The following is a 17,711-nucleotide window of genomic DNA, read 5'->3' on the forward strand; positions in this document are numbered from 1 at the left end:
CAATTACTCCGTCTAAGGAAGAAGAGTAATGCGATAGTCTGTACAGGATCCAGTGGTAGTGTAATTACGCTATAGAAGGAGGGTAATGTTACAGACTGTACAGTACCCAAAGTAAGTGCAAACACTCCCACTAAGGAAGGAGGGTAATGCTACCGGAAGCATAGGATCCAGTGGTAGTGCAACTACGCCACCTCTGGAAGGAGCGTAACGCTACCGGATGTACGGTATCCAGTGGTGGTGTAAATATTCTGACCATGGAGAGAGGGCAATGCTACCGGACGTATAGGAACCAACGGGATGTAAACACTCCGCCGATAGAATATTACTCTGCCCATGGAAAGAGGATAACGCTACGGGATGCACAGTACCCAGTGGAAGTGCAATTACTCCGCCTAAGGAAGGAGGGCAATGCTACAAGACGTACAAAACCCAATAGAGGTGCAATTACTCCTCCTACGGAAGGAGGGTAATGGCACGGGCTGTACAGTATCCAGTGGTAGTGCTATTACGCTGCCTATGGAAGGAGGATAATGCAATGGGCTGTACAGTATCCCATGGTAGAGCAAGTACACCGCCTAGGAAGGAGGGTAGCTCTACAGGCTGTACAGTATCCAGTGCAAGAGCAATTACTCCACCTATGCTACAGGCTGTACAGCAGCCAGTGGTAGTGCAAGTACTCCGCCTATGGAAGGAGGGAAATGCTACAGGCTGTACGGCATCCAGTGTAAGGGCAATTACTCCGCCTATGGAAGGAGTGTATGCTACAGAATGTACAGGGTCCAGTGGAGAGCGCACATATTCCACCTAAGGAGGGGAGGGAATGTGATAGGACTCATGGAATTCAGTGTTAGTGTAACTACTCCGCCTATAGGAAGAGGGGAAGCTACAGGGAGTGCGGTATCCAGCGGTAGTGCCAGAATTCCGCTTACACTATAGGATGTATGTATCCAGCGGTAGGGTAAATAAATTCTGCCTACAGAATGGTGTGGAAACTAGCTCCAAGGGTTAATATGTAAAAATATAGATTTTTTTTGTATTTTTTATTTTTTTTACACATGCAGCTCAATTCTAACAAAACACAGCAACGGGAACTGAACTCACATCCGTCTGTACTAATGACCAGCACCACTGTAAGCCTCAGCTGAGAGCCCAGTAAGCACTTTCCTCAGCACAGTAGTACTGAGGCAAGGAAGGGGTTAAGCAGAACGCAGGGGCAGAGCTTTTTGGGCAGCTGGCGTGGCGAAGGCATGGGCGCGAAATGTTCGCGCTTTTAAAATACAGATCCCGCATCTGAAACACGCTAGGAGATGCGGCCTGGTAGGCCACAGAGCTGGGGCCTCAAGTACAGGCAGGGCAGACCAGAAGAACTTTTGGTTGGGGCAGCGATGTAGGGAGGGAGTAGAGTGCACTGGGAAACAAGGAGGCCGGGAGTGGGCATACCGATGCCCCGAGCAGAAAAGCACCGGCCGCCCAAGGAGACATGCGACCACCGATACTGGCTCGCAGGGCGTGGATGGGGCCGGGGACCGGCGGTAGGACCAAGGCGGTGAGTCACCAGATACAAGGGCCAAGGTCTAGGAGAAACAACATATATTCCTTTGTTCACTTAGAGAACAGAGGAGAAGGGGGCTCAGGCAGGGGAGGTAGGTAATATACTTACCCAGACGGTTTATGCCCACCCTGATTCTAGCAGTGTCACCTTCTTCAGTGTGCTAAGACTGATTAGCTAGCTGAGAGGAGGAGTTAACACTTTTTTTGCTTAGTGTCGCCCCCTAGTGGCAGCAGCTATACCCACGGTCTTCTGTGTCCCTCAATGATACAAGCAAGAATAGACTATACTATAATAAATAATATATAATCATTACTGTTTTTTTCACAGGCACCATATATGATTATAAATAAACCAGCAATATTTATTAGCTTTTTAAGCCTAAAAATATTATTCGCTTATGGGTTAAATGTGGAAGTAAAAAAAATCGGAAGAAAAAACTGGAAGTCTCTCCCAGGATTCAAACCTGGGATGTCTGTATGCAAAACAATGGGCTTACCACCTATATCAGGCATGATCAACCTGCTGCCCTCCAGCTGTTGCAAAACTACAACTCCCATCATTCCCTGACAGCCTATAGCCATCATCATACAGAGGGGCATTGTGGGAGTTGTAGTTTTACAACAGCTGGAGGACTGAATATCCCTGACCTATATGTAATACACCATGACTTAAAAAGCTTGCTGCAGCTTATAAGTGCAATATAAGTACTAGATCTTGGTATAAATGTTAAAACCCAGAATCTTCACTTTCAAATGATACCAATCTCAATACTCCAGGTGCTATATTCAGGGCGCAGCACTTGTATGAAGTCAGCAGCATGTGGAGTTTACCTGGTTGTGTGCCTGTTAGGGAGGAGTAGGGTGCAAGTGACCACAGGAAGTAAAATCAGAGCCTGTTACTGTCATCTTTTACACAGTGACCCCAAGAGGGACACAAGGACTTCATACTATCACCCCACCATTGATATGGCGATCAGAAAGATTAGAAGATAAGTAGTCACATTTGTAATCCTTCCCTAATCAGGACATCTGTTGGTTGACTGGCATCTGCATTTCACATATCTTCAGTCTATTTAGTTTGACGATTATGCTAAGGTATAAGCATGTTTGCATAGGAAAACAAAAACATGCAAGATCCTTGAATATCTTGTAGGTCCAACAACAGAAGGTCATTAGGAGGAGGGGAATATATTTTTAATTCTTTGAAGGGGTTCTCCAGGAATTAATAAAATTACTGAAAATACTTAAATATTATTGTATTATAAATATATGCCCAAATACCTTTCATTAGTTTTAAGGACTTGCTTAGTCTAGGGAGTTATCATTAGGAGAAATAAAATAGACGCCTTCCTATTAGTGCACACAAAACCTGTCCTAATCACATAGCAGGACAAGTTACTTCACAACACTGAGCTGAAGAGCTGCCTCATCCTCCTCTCTGCTCTACTCGTCAGAGATTATTGTCCTGAATACAGTTTATCTTTGGCTGAATTTCTGTAGGAATGGAGTTCATGAGACACAGACAGAACAAACTGTGGTAATGTGGGGCAGTGGTAATGCAGCCGAATGCACACAAGTGCTGCTCATTAGCTACACCACAACCCTCATCTCTGTACTTCATGTCTCCTCGTGAACTCCATTCCTACAGAGATTCAGCTAAAGATCTTATCAGCTGTATTCAGGATCATAATCCCTGACAAGTTGGAGAGTAGGATGAGGCAGCTCTGTAGCTCAGTGTTGTGAAGTAACTTGTCCTGCTTTGTGATTTGGACAGGTTGTGTGTGTACTAGTAGGACGGCTGCCATTTTATTTCCCCCGATTGCTCCTTAGACAAAATTAGCAATTATAACTAACCAAAGGTATATGGCAATATATTTAAAAAAAAAAAAAGTATTATTTACGGTAAGCTTTTTCAATAAATGTTATTAATTCCTGTAGAACCCCTTTAATTCATGTTTCATTCTCGTTCGTCAAACGTGTAAAAATTATTCATATAATAATCATAATTTGATCTGTATAACACAATCTATACAGTTTCACAGACAACCTAAAGATCACTACTGAGCAGAAGCATGGCTATGGCCAACTTTAGGGCTCATATAGTCATGGAAATACCATACACTCATATGGTTATGAGTCTGTATTATAGACCTGTAGACACTATGTGCGGCCATATGGGGCACTGTATTTTCTATAATTTTCTCTTAAATCCGGTGTATCACAGTGTAAAATTAAGAGACAGACAGATGTACCCTATGGAGCCAAAGAATTTTATGGCTGTTGTATTACTGATCGGTACAACACAAATCCATAGTATGGCCAAATGCATCAGTCCTTATGACAATTTGCCTCCTAACTGTGCATCATTTTTTTTGTTTACATACTGCCCTTATAACTATCCTGTCAATTACAGATGAACCGTCTTCATTCATAGCAAATGTCCTGCTTACAACAGTAAAAGTAAAAAATAAAAAAAACACAATAGGACAAGGCTGCAATACCTAAGACAGCCGCTAAGATGTGCTGAGTGTATTGGAATACAGCAAACAATACACAGACCAGAGCACTCAGGCCTCTTCAAACTGATCAGCTGGGATGCCAAGATCTGGACACTGATCTGTTATTGATGGTCTACCCAAAGAATAGATTATCAGTACTTATCAGTAATGCCAGAAAAACACCATTATTTGTATTCTATTAGATGGGTTACATCCATGTTTCTCTTACTTTGTAGGTCTCTTTAGAGAGGCTAGAGAAATTAAAGGTGTATTGTAGTTTCTGATCTGTCAATGCACATCCTGAGACGCTCTCCACATCTGGGCAGACTAATGGGGTGTCCCATTCGAAAAGATAGTTGCATTCAGAAAGCTGGAGAAACTTTGGTCTTCCCTGTGGATGAATCAAGTATTAAAACAAAAATAGTTTATCAAAGCAGAATATAATAATAAAAAATAAAAAAGAAAAAAAAAGAAATCACACAAAATGATAACCTAAATACAACAAACTTACTAGATCTGTGCCTGCATTGCAATGAAAGATAATAGTAGTAGAATAATTTCCCTGCCCCATCTCTGCAGATTCACATGGTGTCCAGCTCTCCATTCTGATGGAAACAGTTTGTGTAGTTTGATCAATCTGTGGAGGACCCGACTGGCGGCCAATGTCCTTTAATTTATAATAAAAAAAGGCAAAAACATAAGAAGTTCTATAGTAGTATATTAACACAAGGTTTACTTTCTACTCTCTGATATTAACTGCATTATTGGCTACAACTGGGGGCAGGGTAGAAATTATGACATGATTCCACAATAAATTGCTGAATAAATCGCATACACCACATATTCATCTTTAATATGGCTTGGTTATGAACAGGAGCATTGCCATGAGATTATGTGACTTTTTCTATGTTCTAACAATATATGATGGAGCACAAGTTTTGCACTCTTGTAGACTTCAATACAGGATTTACACACATGCATCGATGATACTCGAAAACCCATTTCAAATTAAATTTCCCCTTTAAATACTGTATAAATCTATGCATCTTATTAAAAACTTCTGTACTTCACCAACCCGGAAGCAGGATTTAATGTTAGGCAGATTATAGCTATGTTGATAGGAGAAAATAGAAAGATACAGGGGTTTACATATGGTAGTATTAAAGAAAACAATGGCACTATATGCGGATAATATTTTATTATTTCTCGGGGATTTGGATACTGGAGAGGAGGAAGTAATAAAAGTTTTGGACACGTTTGGATATTTTTCAAGTTTGAAGATAAATTGGGGTAAATCACTTGTAATGGCTTTGGGAGTTGATCAAAGGAGGATAAACACAGGGGTAAAAGTAATAGGGAAAGAAGGTAGCATCAAATATTTAGGGGTTTATATAACTGCAGACATAAATAGATATGTTGAGTTAAATGTTCTCCCTTTGGTGAGTAAACTTAGGGGCAAGACTAATATATGGTGTGGGATTCCGCTATCTATGATGGATCGGATAAATTTGCTGAAGATGATCTTCTTATTTATTGTTCAAAACTCACCAAAGGGGGGGGGGGGGGGGGGTGTAGGAAGGGGAGAATTATAAAGGAAATATTACAATGGTCTCGGAAGGAAGGTGGACTGGCGTTACCAGATTGGTACACCTATTATTTGGTTGCACAATTTAGTCACAAATACTTTTGAGATAAACGATATGATAAAGGAAGAGTTGTTTAAATTGGGAGATAAGGCAAAGCACGATTCGATATTTGAGGTGTTGGAAACAGGATATTTAAGTAGGAAGAGTGGAGTAAACTCAGTGTTGTTTATAATGAATACAATATGGGAGGAGGTAAAAGGTATTATGGGGCTAAAGGCTTATTTAGAATTCACTCCCTTAAGGACCAATGTACACTTACAGGAAATAAAAAACAATAATAATAAAAAAATAAAAAAAACTGTCAATTAGGAACAAAAAGGTATAAGTAGAATAAGTCAAATATTTGAAGGCGGGATAATAAAAGAATTCGGTAATGGTTGGGAAGGTAATATGAGATTTCACATAAAAGACTTTTATAAGCATTTACAATTGAGGAATGCTATAGGTTCATCGCTTACTCCAGAAAGATACAAGAATGCAGAGGATCAGGAATTTAAGAACTTATTAAGAATTAAGAAATCAAAAGGGAAGGGAAAGGGGGATTTTGTCTTATATGTATATTATGTCTTTGATGATAAAAAATCCCTAATCCGAGTGAATCGGAAGGGATATTGTTTGATGGTTTTTATATATGAAAATATTAAAATAAATTAAAAATACAATAAAAATGTTAGGCAGATAAAAAGTTTGCAACAAAATTTGCCATACACTGTAGTATGGGGAGGCTGCATTTCATAGTCTAGCACAGGGATCAGCAACCTCCGGCACTCCAGCTGTTTTCTTGGCGCAGTGTCTGGATGGGCGCTGCTGGAGGCCAAGGTAGATGTCTGTTCGCAGTTTAGCTCCAATCAATAAACCTATATTATGGGTGGGTCCGAAACTGGAAAAACATGGTAGAAGCCACCAAATACTTAGTAGATTTTTGACAGTGTTACTATCCACCTTGTGAACATAGTCTTGCATGGGTCTCGCAATGCAACGACATAAAAAAGATTTAGCAAAAAAAAAAAAAAAAAAAAAAAAAAAAAGAATGCTGCTTTGTGCAAGTAATATATAATTTTTATTATGTTTTTTAAGTATGGCATCTTTGTAATCACTAACCAACATAATAAAGTTATTTATACCAGATGAAGACTGTTAACATATATCCCCATAAAAAAAAGAAATTATAAAGTATCCTAAAATGGTTCCTATATAAAAAATAAATAAAAATACAACCTGTCCTAAACCAATTTAATAGAATATTTTTTTTTTTATGACTACTAGAACGAAGCACTGGTCTTTAATGGTAAAAGTTACATCACTAAGGTTAAAAGGGTTAAAATGCCGAGGTGTACGCTATGTTTATATCGGATATAAATTCAAAATGTACAACAAAAAAGACATTTTCCGGAAGATTTTTACTTTTTTTTATTTTTTGTGTGAGCGTTAGTGGGTTTACTAAGAAAGCATGTGCACTTACAATCGGTTTTCCACCAGAGGTCACTCTGCATGCTGATGCCCCGAGTGGACATTTCAAATCTTCTATATTGTTTAATGGCTGGCAAATATTGATGTAGAAATTAGAGTCATCTCTATCCTGGCTTTGCAGGACCTCATAATAATCACCACGCTTGATGAGAGGGCTCAGATCAATAAGGGATGTGCCATTTTTCACAGAGCATTCAATCTGTACAACAAATAAATAAATCACTTAATATTTTTTTGTCGACATGACACAATTTTACCCACTGGAATTAAATAATTAAGGACAGGTTTCTATTAAATGACAGCAAGTAGAGATCTTGAAAACCACGAGGGATATAGAAATATAGAAAGTGTATTGGAAAATAGTGTAACTTTGTATTAAGAATAAACCTTTATATGCTGCAAACGGAATACCCATTTTAGGATAGGTCAAGCCCCTTTTAAAAGTGGTGCTATCATACACACCTTCTCTTCACAGACTAAGGGCGTTTGCCAGGAGAACTGCCAGGTACAGGTGTCTTCTGTATAGGATATCAGGGAAGGGAGACTGCCGCCAGCTCTATCTGCTCCACATACAAAAGTAAAGACACTACGGTGTTTCATCAAGGGGTTCTTTTCACACTGGTCACCTTCTTCATAAACTAGTTTCAGCATCTGGTCCACATAAGTGATTCGGCTATGTGATTTCCCAGCATTTGTGTTTTTGACACCTTCTGATACACACACACCTGTCCAAAAGACAAAACCATTAGCAAGGCAGTGTCTCTGGTTGCCCTTCACCTATGACTTATACATACACTTATTGGCAAAAAAAAATAATGCACCAAGATGGAGATGTTGGAACTGAATGAAACTTTGTATGTGCGAATGTAATGACTATGTGTAGATGATTACAATATTAAGATCGAAAGGATAAGTTTATTGGAGAAAACTGAAAGGATGCTCTTTTACCCTGTTAGGCAGCTTCTAGTCTGGATACAAAATTAGATATGGTTGGCCTGGAACCATATACAAAATTAGATATGGTTGGCCTGGAACCATACAGATTCCATATGGTATCCTGCAACACATTTGTCCAGACGTTACAGCTGGCCTGTAGATCCCACACACATGTAAGTTGCCAAAGATAGTGTCCCAGTCCGGAGACTGGGCAGGCCAAGGAAGTGTTGAAGTCTGGTGGAGACCTTCCTGGAAAAGTCTTGGTGTGTGCGAGGCAACACACATCGCTGCAAGATGTCTTGTACATATCACTGAGCCGCGGTCACATAATGGGCGTTGTGACACCAAACTTCCTTCTGCTAAGCGCCTGGAAATGGTCCGGGCAGAGACAGTTGTGGGTAATAAAGGTGACATCTGTGTCTGGATGGTGGACAATGAAACTGTCTCTCTACTGGTGGTCTGTGGGAATTTGTAGCTCTGCTGTCGATGACGGCGACTCCAGAGTATTGGTTTTGGAAAATTTTATTTTATGAATAGAGTTTTGGATCGTACCGATACATAGGTCACAGGTTAGATACACATCAAATAAAAACTTTCCACATCCAATACTCTGGTGTCATCTTCATCAGCAGTGCTACTACTAGTTCCCGTTTCTTTCCAGCCTGTCTAGCCAGTTTGTATTCCAGAACCCGCCCAGGACTATATGGACAGTGTGCAGCAGCAGAAGGAACTACTTTACAAGTGCTACAGGCTGTTATCACTGTTCAGCAAAGTGCACAGGTGAGCAGCAACTTGTAACTACTTGTTCGTGCTTTAACACATGGTCCCACCTCTTTTCTTTCTACCCGATTAACAGCTATGACAGAACATCATAGATGGCAGGCAGTTTGTCAAAACGGCTATCCTGCTTCTCTTATTCCAATGATGTGCCCACTTTTAATGTCCTTTAACTGTGCAAAATGTCTTTAAGTGCAATGTAGAAGCATGTCTAGAAGTCAATGATCACTCACCAGGAGGTGCACTACCTAAAAGTAGCCTCTGAGAGCCTTTTTATAGGGCAGCAAGGGAAGCATCTTTAAGCCCTCTTGTGGCAAGACCCAGTGTCTAATCAGACCACACCTGTTATCTTTTACATAGCTGCCAGAGACATAACTGCATTCTGAGTTCTGTAGCAATTAAACATTTCCATCTGAGTGTGTTATATATTTGTCAATGAGTGTATATAAGAGGACACGCATAAAAACCAAAACAAAGTACAAATCTTTAAGTAGACACATTAACATGTTAAATATACAACTGAGGTAAACTTTGAATTGACTCATCACAACAAAAGTACAGAAAGTCAAGTTAAAGGGGTAATCTGGGAATTTGATATTCACGGCTTATTTTTGGGAGTCCCATAGAAATGAATGGGAATCGCACTGGGCAAGTGCGGCCACAGCTCCATTCACTTCTATGGGGCTGAGGAAAATAGCCTGAGGGAAATAGCCTTTTTATAGGAAGGAACCTGTCACAGCTGAACATATAGTTTGATCTTCAGCAGCATGTTATAGAGCCAAAGGAACCGAGCAGACTGATATCTAGTTTTCTGGGAAAAGATTCTATACAACCATTATTTACTCAGTTGAATTCCTTATTCTTACTTTGCTTAGGAGACCAATGGGCGGTCCTATGCACTTACTGATAGCTGTCAACCACTGATTAGGCCCTCGCACTGGAGTAGAGATTGAAATGAATAAATTACAAGTTATACTCAATCTGTTTCCACAGAACTATATATCAGTCTGCTCAGCTCCTCCTGCTCGATAACATGCTGCCTGTGAAACATCACTGGTTCCATTTATAGGGGTTGTCCAACTTTTAGGTGAGGTTTAAAAACCCCTTCACCCAACAGGACCTGCCTGTAGAAGCATACTTAGCTGCTCCCTGATGCATGGGTCCAGCTCTGCGAGTCCACATTTGTCTTTGCTACGCTGCAGTCCCCGCATGTAAATTTCTGGTATGGATGGGGACACATGCACTGCTGCGGCCAATATCGGTCCACAAATGGCGCATCATAACAGTCATGTGCTGCTCAGAAAACACATCACCGTTGTAGACATTGGCTGCACCAGCAACACACGTGACCTCCGGCTGAGCCAGAAGTTTGCATGCGGAGAACGAAGAGCAGTTAAGAGAGAGTGGTGAACCCACGTAGCCAGAAGGAAGCTTTAGGGAGGGGGCAAGACTGATTCCACTGACAAGGCCCATTGTGTGGGGAACATTATTTAAAATACACTTAGAAGGTCAACAACCCCTTTAAGTAAAGTCATATATATACACAACGCTACCTCAACTGCTGACTGAAGCCCTAAACAGGCGACATCTAACAGACAGGAACAGATCACATCTTGACTCATTTCTGCAGAAGTGCTGTGGTGTAAACCTTTGATGTAAAGTTGAGGACACATGTTATATATTTAGTTCTCAGATGGACGGTTCACTCACCAACTCCGGAGCCACATGGACTGTTAACATCACTGCAAATATTTAAACGAATTGATCTATCACGATCCTTTATAAGATATCCATCCTTGCTTGACAATGAAGACAGGTCAAACTGATAGCCTGGAAGAGTACAGTCAGGATATTAGCCATGGACCTGGTTTTGATCATAATTTTACTTTGTCAGTACTTTGCTCCTAGGATACTTTTTCTATACTATTAATACTGAGAACGGAAACTACAGAGGCTACACTGGCTGGTTCTATCCAATGGATCCAAACAAGAAGAAGTGCATAGAAATAACTCAATCACTACAGTTAAGTTAAACAAATTTTAGAAAAAAGCTTCTCTCAAAATCTGCAGACACAATCCCTAAATTAAGGAGCTAAGATTTAGATTTCAGAAAGCGATTTGTATAAAACCAGTCAGCGCATCACCTTTAGCAGAACTTGTATTAAACATACCAATGTTTGGGGCTGGCGCCCTTCAGGCATGGAGGTTATATCCTGGTGACTACATGCAAGAGCTGCATGGCAGGGGTCCAGTATGCTGGAAATCCCTATTGCTCCAGCATTCTGAATCCCAGCTATCCAGCTCGTACTAACCAGGAGATGACCTCATGACTGATTAAGAGTGCTGACCCAAAACGTTGCTATATTTAATACAGTGTAAGGTCTCATACACACAAACATGTCAATTTTACGCATCTGCAAAATAGGACTGCAACGTGCTCCCAAGTACTTGAACAGAGAGAGCTGTGCTGCCTGGTCGTCCCTTCTCTCATTATTGTACCTGTAGCAGAGTTCCTGACTTTGCACTTATCATGTGTGCTTATTGTCAATGGGCATGCATATGCTGTGACCCACAAGAAATTATAGTCACAGTCCTGTAACTTCGTGATTAACTCAGGTCCTGATACCTACGAAAGAAAAGAGCAAATTGATCATTAAGATATATACATTTAAGATGAAGCAATCTCGAGACTGGAGAAACAAAAACATCTTGTCTCCAAATAACTTACCACTTTGTTCAAGTCACACATGAATCTTATTGTAGTCGTCCCATTTCTTATACCGTCAAGGCAACGGTCTCCATTTTTATATTCAAGCACAGACACCCCGTTGTCCCATCTTGGGCTGGATACAAGTTCACCCAGATTTACAGCCTTGTTGTCTTTTAATAAACAGACAGCAGAGCCATGGGGACATGAAGCTGGCCCTTTAAAACAAAAAAAAGATCACATAAGTGTCATTTCACTTACGAGGAAAACAAAAAAAAGACTGTCGCCATTTTTGTTTGAGAGGGAATTTGTCATCAGTTAAACAAAAATTTTGTCTAAAAATGCAGCAAATATAACAATCAACATGTGGCCCTTTTTGGAATACAAAAATCTTACCAGTTTCTGGCACGAGAGGTCTGCATACATTTATGCGAAATTTCATGTTTGGATCAGTTGGAGAATCTACTTCCCAGTTTTTATTGTAAAGTGACAGTTGTGACAGATCATAAGAACGTCCAAGTGTGTCCCTAAAAGGATATACAAGAGATTGCAATATGATGTGCTCTAAAGTAATACAATCAAATTAAAGGGGTTATCCAATCCTATAAAATATCCCCCAATACATTGAATATACTCACCCTGCGCCGCTCCTAGTCCCCACACCACCGCTGCCGCTTCTCCCCGTGTGTGGATGAAAACATCCTGTGTCGGGGGGAGCAGCCAATGGCAGGCAGGGACTGGGATGAGCCTCCCTAGCATTGCAGGTAACGCTATAGAGGCTCCCCCCCCCCCCTCCCCAGGAGCGGGGCAAGTATATTTAATTTGAATGACCGAGCATATGGGGGGGATCTTATAGGATTAGATAACCCCTTTATTATACAATATCCCCTCTATTGCCATCTAGCTTGTATACCAAGTATTGCACCTTAGATATAGTCAAGATTTGATTATGTTAAAAATAATCCTATCGTATCACCCATCACAACTAAATTCCAGGTAAGTGTGACTACCACCACGGGTCCAGCCATGCTGTAGAGCAGGGATGGCCAACCTGCATCTCTCCAGCTGCTGTAAAACTACAACTCCCACCATGCCCTGCTGTAGGCAGTGTGGGCATGCAAAGAGTTGTAGTTTTGCAACAGCTGGAGAGCCTCAGGTTAGCCATCCCTGCTGTAGAGAATGTAGAAAAGGTCTAAGAACAGGGCTCCTGTCGCTTGCTCTATGTTCACTGCTGTGGTAGAGGTGAGCAAGCATGCTTGGCTACTTTCGGAAGTCCAATAGCTGAGAATGGAGAACAAGCCATACAAGTGTGGCCATCTCTCCATTTACTGCTATGGGACTACTGAAAATAGCAGAGCTTATTGCTCTGAACTCCTACAGCAGTGAATGGAGGGTGGCTGCACATGCACAACCTCATTCTGGAGATAGAAGAGGGTCCCAGAGGTGGGATCCACACCTATTTGACATTTATGGCCTATCAATGTGCCAGATGGGAAAACCCCTTTAAAGCAGGCAAGGGAGGTAAATTCAACCGCCATCTGATTGAGAGATGATTAATGAACTAGGTATCTGTAAGGAAATTGGTGGAACTTCGTAAATGTGAAAGAGAAGTCATTGAGATCTTATTTAGCCCTCAAATATAAATTCTGAAAATCATGACCTAGAACAATGTCAAAGCATGAAATGATTACAGTGTTTTCACCCGTACTGAGAACAATTACATAACCTTACTTGAAGGAGCAGTCAATGGGTTTGAAAGGTAGACAGGCTAGAGGTGTGCGCCACTCAAACTTGTAAATGCAGTCTGGAGTCTCTTTCAGAAACACAGGCTAAAATGAAACATAAAAGATGAACTATGATATTTGAACTTCTTCTCCCAGTCCCACCTCAAACAGTACCTCAGCACTCGCACCTACGCTACTATGAATTGGTCCCAAAAAACTGTCAAACTATTATTAAGTTATGAAAACACAGTGGCACCATATAAAACTTCCAATCCAGCTCAGTGCCCAGGGACTTACATGGGCACAACCACCAGGATGGATATACATGTTTACTGGGTTGCAGAAACTTCTCCCTCACATTCTAAAATAAAAAAGTGTTTGTGCACATAGAGATGCCATGGATGTGTTCACGCCCCAGAGGCCTGTAATCTGTGTAGGAAGGCAGTTTAAAGGCAAATTAGAAAGTAAAGTCATTTTGCGTCTCTGAGGCTATTTGGGGCTAGTATTTTTATTTTATATTATACTTCCCCGTAACCCCTTCAGTACCGAGCCACTTTTCACAAATCTGACATGAGTCACTTTATGTGGTAATAACTTTAGAACGCTTTTACTTAGGGCTCTTTCACACTTGCGTTCTTGTCTTCCGGCATAGAGTTCCGTCGTCGGGGCTCTATGCCGGAAGAATCCTGATCAGTTTTATCCTAATGCATTCTGAATAGAGAGAAATCCGTTCAGGATGCATCAGGATGCCTTCAGTTCAGGACCGGAACTTTTTGGCCGGAGAAAATACCGCAGCATGCTGCGCTTTTTGCTCCGGCCAAAAATCCTGAAGACTTGCCGCAAGGCCGGATCCGGAATTAATGCCCATTGAAAGGCATTAATCCGGCCTTAAGCTAAACGTCCTTTCGGCGCATTGCCGGATCCGACGTTTAGCTTTTTTTAGAGTGGTTACCATGACTGCCGGGACGCTAAAGTCCTGGCAGCCATGGTAAAGTGTAGTGGGGAGCGGGGGAGCAGCATACTTACCGTCCGTGCGGCTCCCGGGGCGACCCAGGCACATGGATGACGTGATCGCATGGCACGTCATCCATGCGCATGGGGCGCTCTGACGTCACTCTGGAGCTCCCCGGGAGCCGCACGGACTGTAAGTATACCGCTCCCCCGCTCCTACTATGGCAACCAGGACTTTAATAGCGTCCTGGCTGCCATAGTAACACTGAAAGCATTTTGAAGACGGATCCGTCTTCAAATGCTTTCAGTTCACTTGCGTTTTTCCGAATCCGACGTGCAATTCCGGCAAGTGGAGTACACGCCGGATCCGGACAACGCAAGTGTGAAAGAGGCCTTATCAAAGCCATTCTGAGATTGTTTTCGCGGAACACATTGTACTTCATGACACTGGTAAAATTGAGTCAATATATTTCACCTTCATTTATGAAAAAATCCCAAAAATTTACAAAAATAAAAAATTCGCATTTTTCAAAAAATTTCTAAGTTTCTCTGTTTTAAAAAGTGATATCTCAAAAAATATTTATTACTTAACATTCCCCATATGTCTACTTTATGTTGGCATTATTTTGTAAATGTAATTTTATTTTTTTAGGACTTTAGAAGACTTAAAAGTTTAAATGCAATTTTTCAAATTTTCAACAAAATTTAAAAACCATTTTTTTTAAAGCACCAATTCATTTATAAAGTGATTTTTAGGGGCTTACGTAATGGTAACCACCCATAAATTACCACATTTTAGAAACTACACCCCTCAAATTATTCAAAACTGATGTTACAGACTTTGTTAACCCTTGAGGTGTTCAACAAGATTTAAAGGAAAATGGAGGTGAAATTTCAAAATTTCACTTTTTTGGTAGATTTATGTTAATCAATTAATTTTTTCTTGCAACACAGCAAGAATTAACAACAAAACAAACCTCAATATATATTACTCTGATTCTGCAGTTTACAGAAATACACCATATATGGTAGTAAACTGCTGTTGGGGCACGTGGCAGTGGTCAGAAGGAAAGGAGAGCCATATGGATTTTGGAGATTTTTCTAGAATGGTTTTTAGGTGAAAATTTGTATTTAAAGTGACCCTAATGTAACCCTGCAGTGGAAACTCTCAGAAAGTGACCCCATTTTGGAACTACCGCTTATATTTGGGGGGGGGGGGGGGTAGTACTTGGAAACTTGGCTGTGAAAATGAAAAGTTTCATTTCTTCCAATAAAATGTTGCTTTAGCCCCAAATTTTACATTTTTACAAGGCATGACATGAGGGAAAAAAAAGCACCCCATAATTCTTTTACCCATTTTCTCCTGAATACGGCAACACCCCATATGTGTTGGTAAACTGCTGTAAGGGCACATGGCACGATTCAGAGCGGAAGGAGCACGATATGGATTTTGCAGTTCTGATTTTGATGGATTGGTTTAGGGGTGCCATTGGTTTTTATTTTTTTAAGTGATTGTATTATGTGGGGGCTCTTTTTTTGCGGGATGAGGTGATGTTTTAATTGGTACCATTTTGGGGTACATAAGACTTTTTGATTATTTGGTATTACACTTTGTGAGGAAAAAGAGAAAAAAATAGCATAGTTTTTTTAATATTCGTTTACAGCATTCACCTGAGGGGGCATATAAATGTAATATTTTTATAGAGCAGGTTGTTATGGACGTGGCAATACCTAAAAAGTCTAATTTATTTTTTTGTTAAGTTTTACCCAGTGAAAGCCTTTTTGAACAGAATAAAATCTTGTTTTTGTGTTGCCATTTTCTGAAAGCCATATTTATTTTTATTTTTTGGGCGATTGTCTTAGGTAGGGACTCATTTTTTGCGGGAGGAGACGACGGTTTGATTGGTACTATTTTGGGGTACATAAGACTTTTTGATCGCTTGGTATTGTACTTTTTGTTAGGCAAGGTGACCAGAAAATGGCTGTTTTGGCACTGTTATTTTATTAAATTTTTTACGACGTTCACCTGACGGGGTGGATCATGTGTTATTTTTATAGAGCTGGTCGAATATTTAATACATTATGTCTATTTTTGTCTTTTTCCCTATTTGTTACAATTACTTAATTTTTTTACTTGAAACTTTTAAAAAATTTATTTTGTAAAACTTTATTTGTGTAACTTAGTTTTTTTTTTTCTTAACTTTTTTTGTCCCATTCTGGGATTTCAACTTTTGGGGCTCTGATCCCCTTTACAACGCATTACAATATATTTGTATTGTAAAGCATTGGCTGTAAGTGTATTACTCACTGTAATACACTTGCAGCATGCTTCCTGTGAGATCCAGGGGGCTAAGGAAGGCATCGGGCTGCCGTCCAAGCCATCGGGTCCCCGTCAAAGCAACGTGGGGACCCGATGGACATCAGGACCCGTCAGGATATCACATGTGCCGTGGTCAGCACCGACTGTGGCAGTGTGAGGATTAATGCGCCGGCATCGGTGAAAACACAGGTGCCGTTGCATACAGCAGGGGTTTATCAGTGACTGTGGGACGCCTGTAGCTGATCGGGTGGGCTTACGGGGATAAGTGAATGTTCACAGAGTGGAAAAATATGAAATGTGTTTTTTGTTGTCGAATCCACTCTGGCCTCAGATTTCTGCAGTTTGCACAGCCATGAACCTACCTGTCAATTAGTGATTGGTAATCTACATGCAGCAAACAACCCAGCGTGGTTTCCCCGTTGAAAAAAAAAACATGAATTCCCATTTAAAACAAAATCCTTTTATGAAGATTTTGGTACGAAAAAATGCACCAAAATCCATCTGAATCCGCACTGTGTGAACATACCCTAATAATAACAACTTGTTCCATATATGTTTATAAAAAGGCAAAAAATGATCTTTACCCATTGTTTGTTCCTCCACTAGATAACAATAATTGCATACATACAAACCTTTTCCTCAGTCTTGTCACACTGAAATATTATAAGAGTTGAACGGTGATATTTTTTGTGGCAGAGTGCTCCTCCAGTGTAATTTATCTTTATAATTCCATCTTCATATATCAGCTTTTGATTGGTTAAACCTGCAAAAGAAACAGAATAAAGTATGCTCACCGAGTAAAATAAACTATTCTAAAGGCAACACCCCTTGTGAAAATCAATGACCACACAATTGAAGGCAGTTCTGTAAATTCCATAGACTTAAATGGAGAGAGCTATGGAGATGCACAGCCACCCCCTCCCCATTCAATTTCTGCCCACATGCAACGTGCCCCCTGTCTGGCAGATCAGGAACCCACATTCTACTCATGGGGGAAAACAAAAATTGCCAAGACATTTGAGGTATTTCCTATGTTTTTGTTTCATAACCATCTTGGTAAATCTATCCATATCTGCCCCTATTAGAAGGGTCTATACAGGCTAGTGTTCTTAAAATAAAAGTAAACTACAC

General features: G+C 40.5%; 1 protein-coding gene across 2 annotated transcripts in view; it reads right to left on the bottom strand.

Annotated features, from left to right (window-relative positions):
- Window positions 1-17,711, bottom strand: part of IGF2R (insulin like growth factor 2 receptor) — a 191,989-nt gene that overhangs the window by 54,846 nt on the left and 119,432 nt on the right. For both annotated transcript variants that reach the window (XM_044288851.1, XM_044288850.1), the window contains exons 28-37: window positions 17,213-17,343; window positions 13,317-13,414; window positions 11,982-12,112; window positions 11,607-11,803; window positions 11,378-11,504; window positions 10,589-10,708; window positions 7,628-7,890; window positions 7,158-7,364; window positions 4,561-4,716; window positions 4,279-4,440 (exon numbers count right to left, since the gene is read on the bottom strand). In XM_044288851.1, the coding sequence (XP_044144786.1) occupies window positions 4,279-4,440; window positions 4,561-4,716; window positions 7,158-7,364; window positions 7,628-7,890; window positions 10,589-10,708; window positions 11,378-11,504; window positions 11,607-11,803; window positions 11,982-12,112; window positions 13,317-13,414; window positions 17,213-17,343 (1,592 nt within the window). The remainder of the gene's footprint in view (window positions 1-4,278; window positions 4,441-4,560; window positions 4,717-7,157; window positions 7,365-7,627; window positions 7,891-10,588; window positions 10,709-11,377; window positions 11,505-11,606; window positions 11,804-11,981; window positions 12,113-13,316; window positions 13,415-17,212; window positions 17,344-17,711) is intronic.

The sequence above is a fragment of the Bufo gargarizans genome, chromosome 4, assembly GCF_014858855.1.
Source record: "Bufo gargarizans isolate SCDJY-AF-19 chromosome 4, ASM1485885v1, whole genome shotgun sequence".
NCBI classification, from domain to species: Eukaryota; Metazoa; Chordata; class Amphibia; order Anura; family Bufonidae; genus Bufo; species Bufo gargarizans.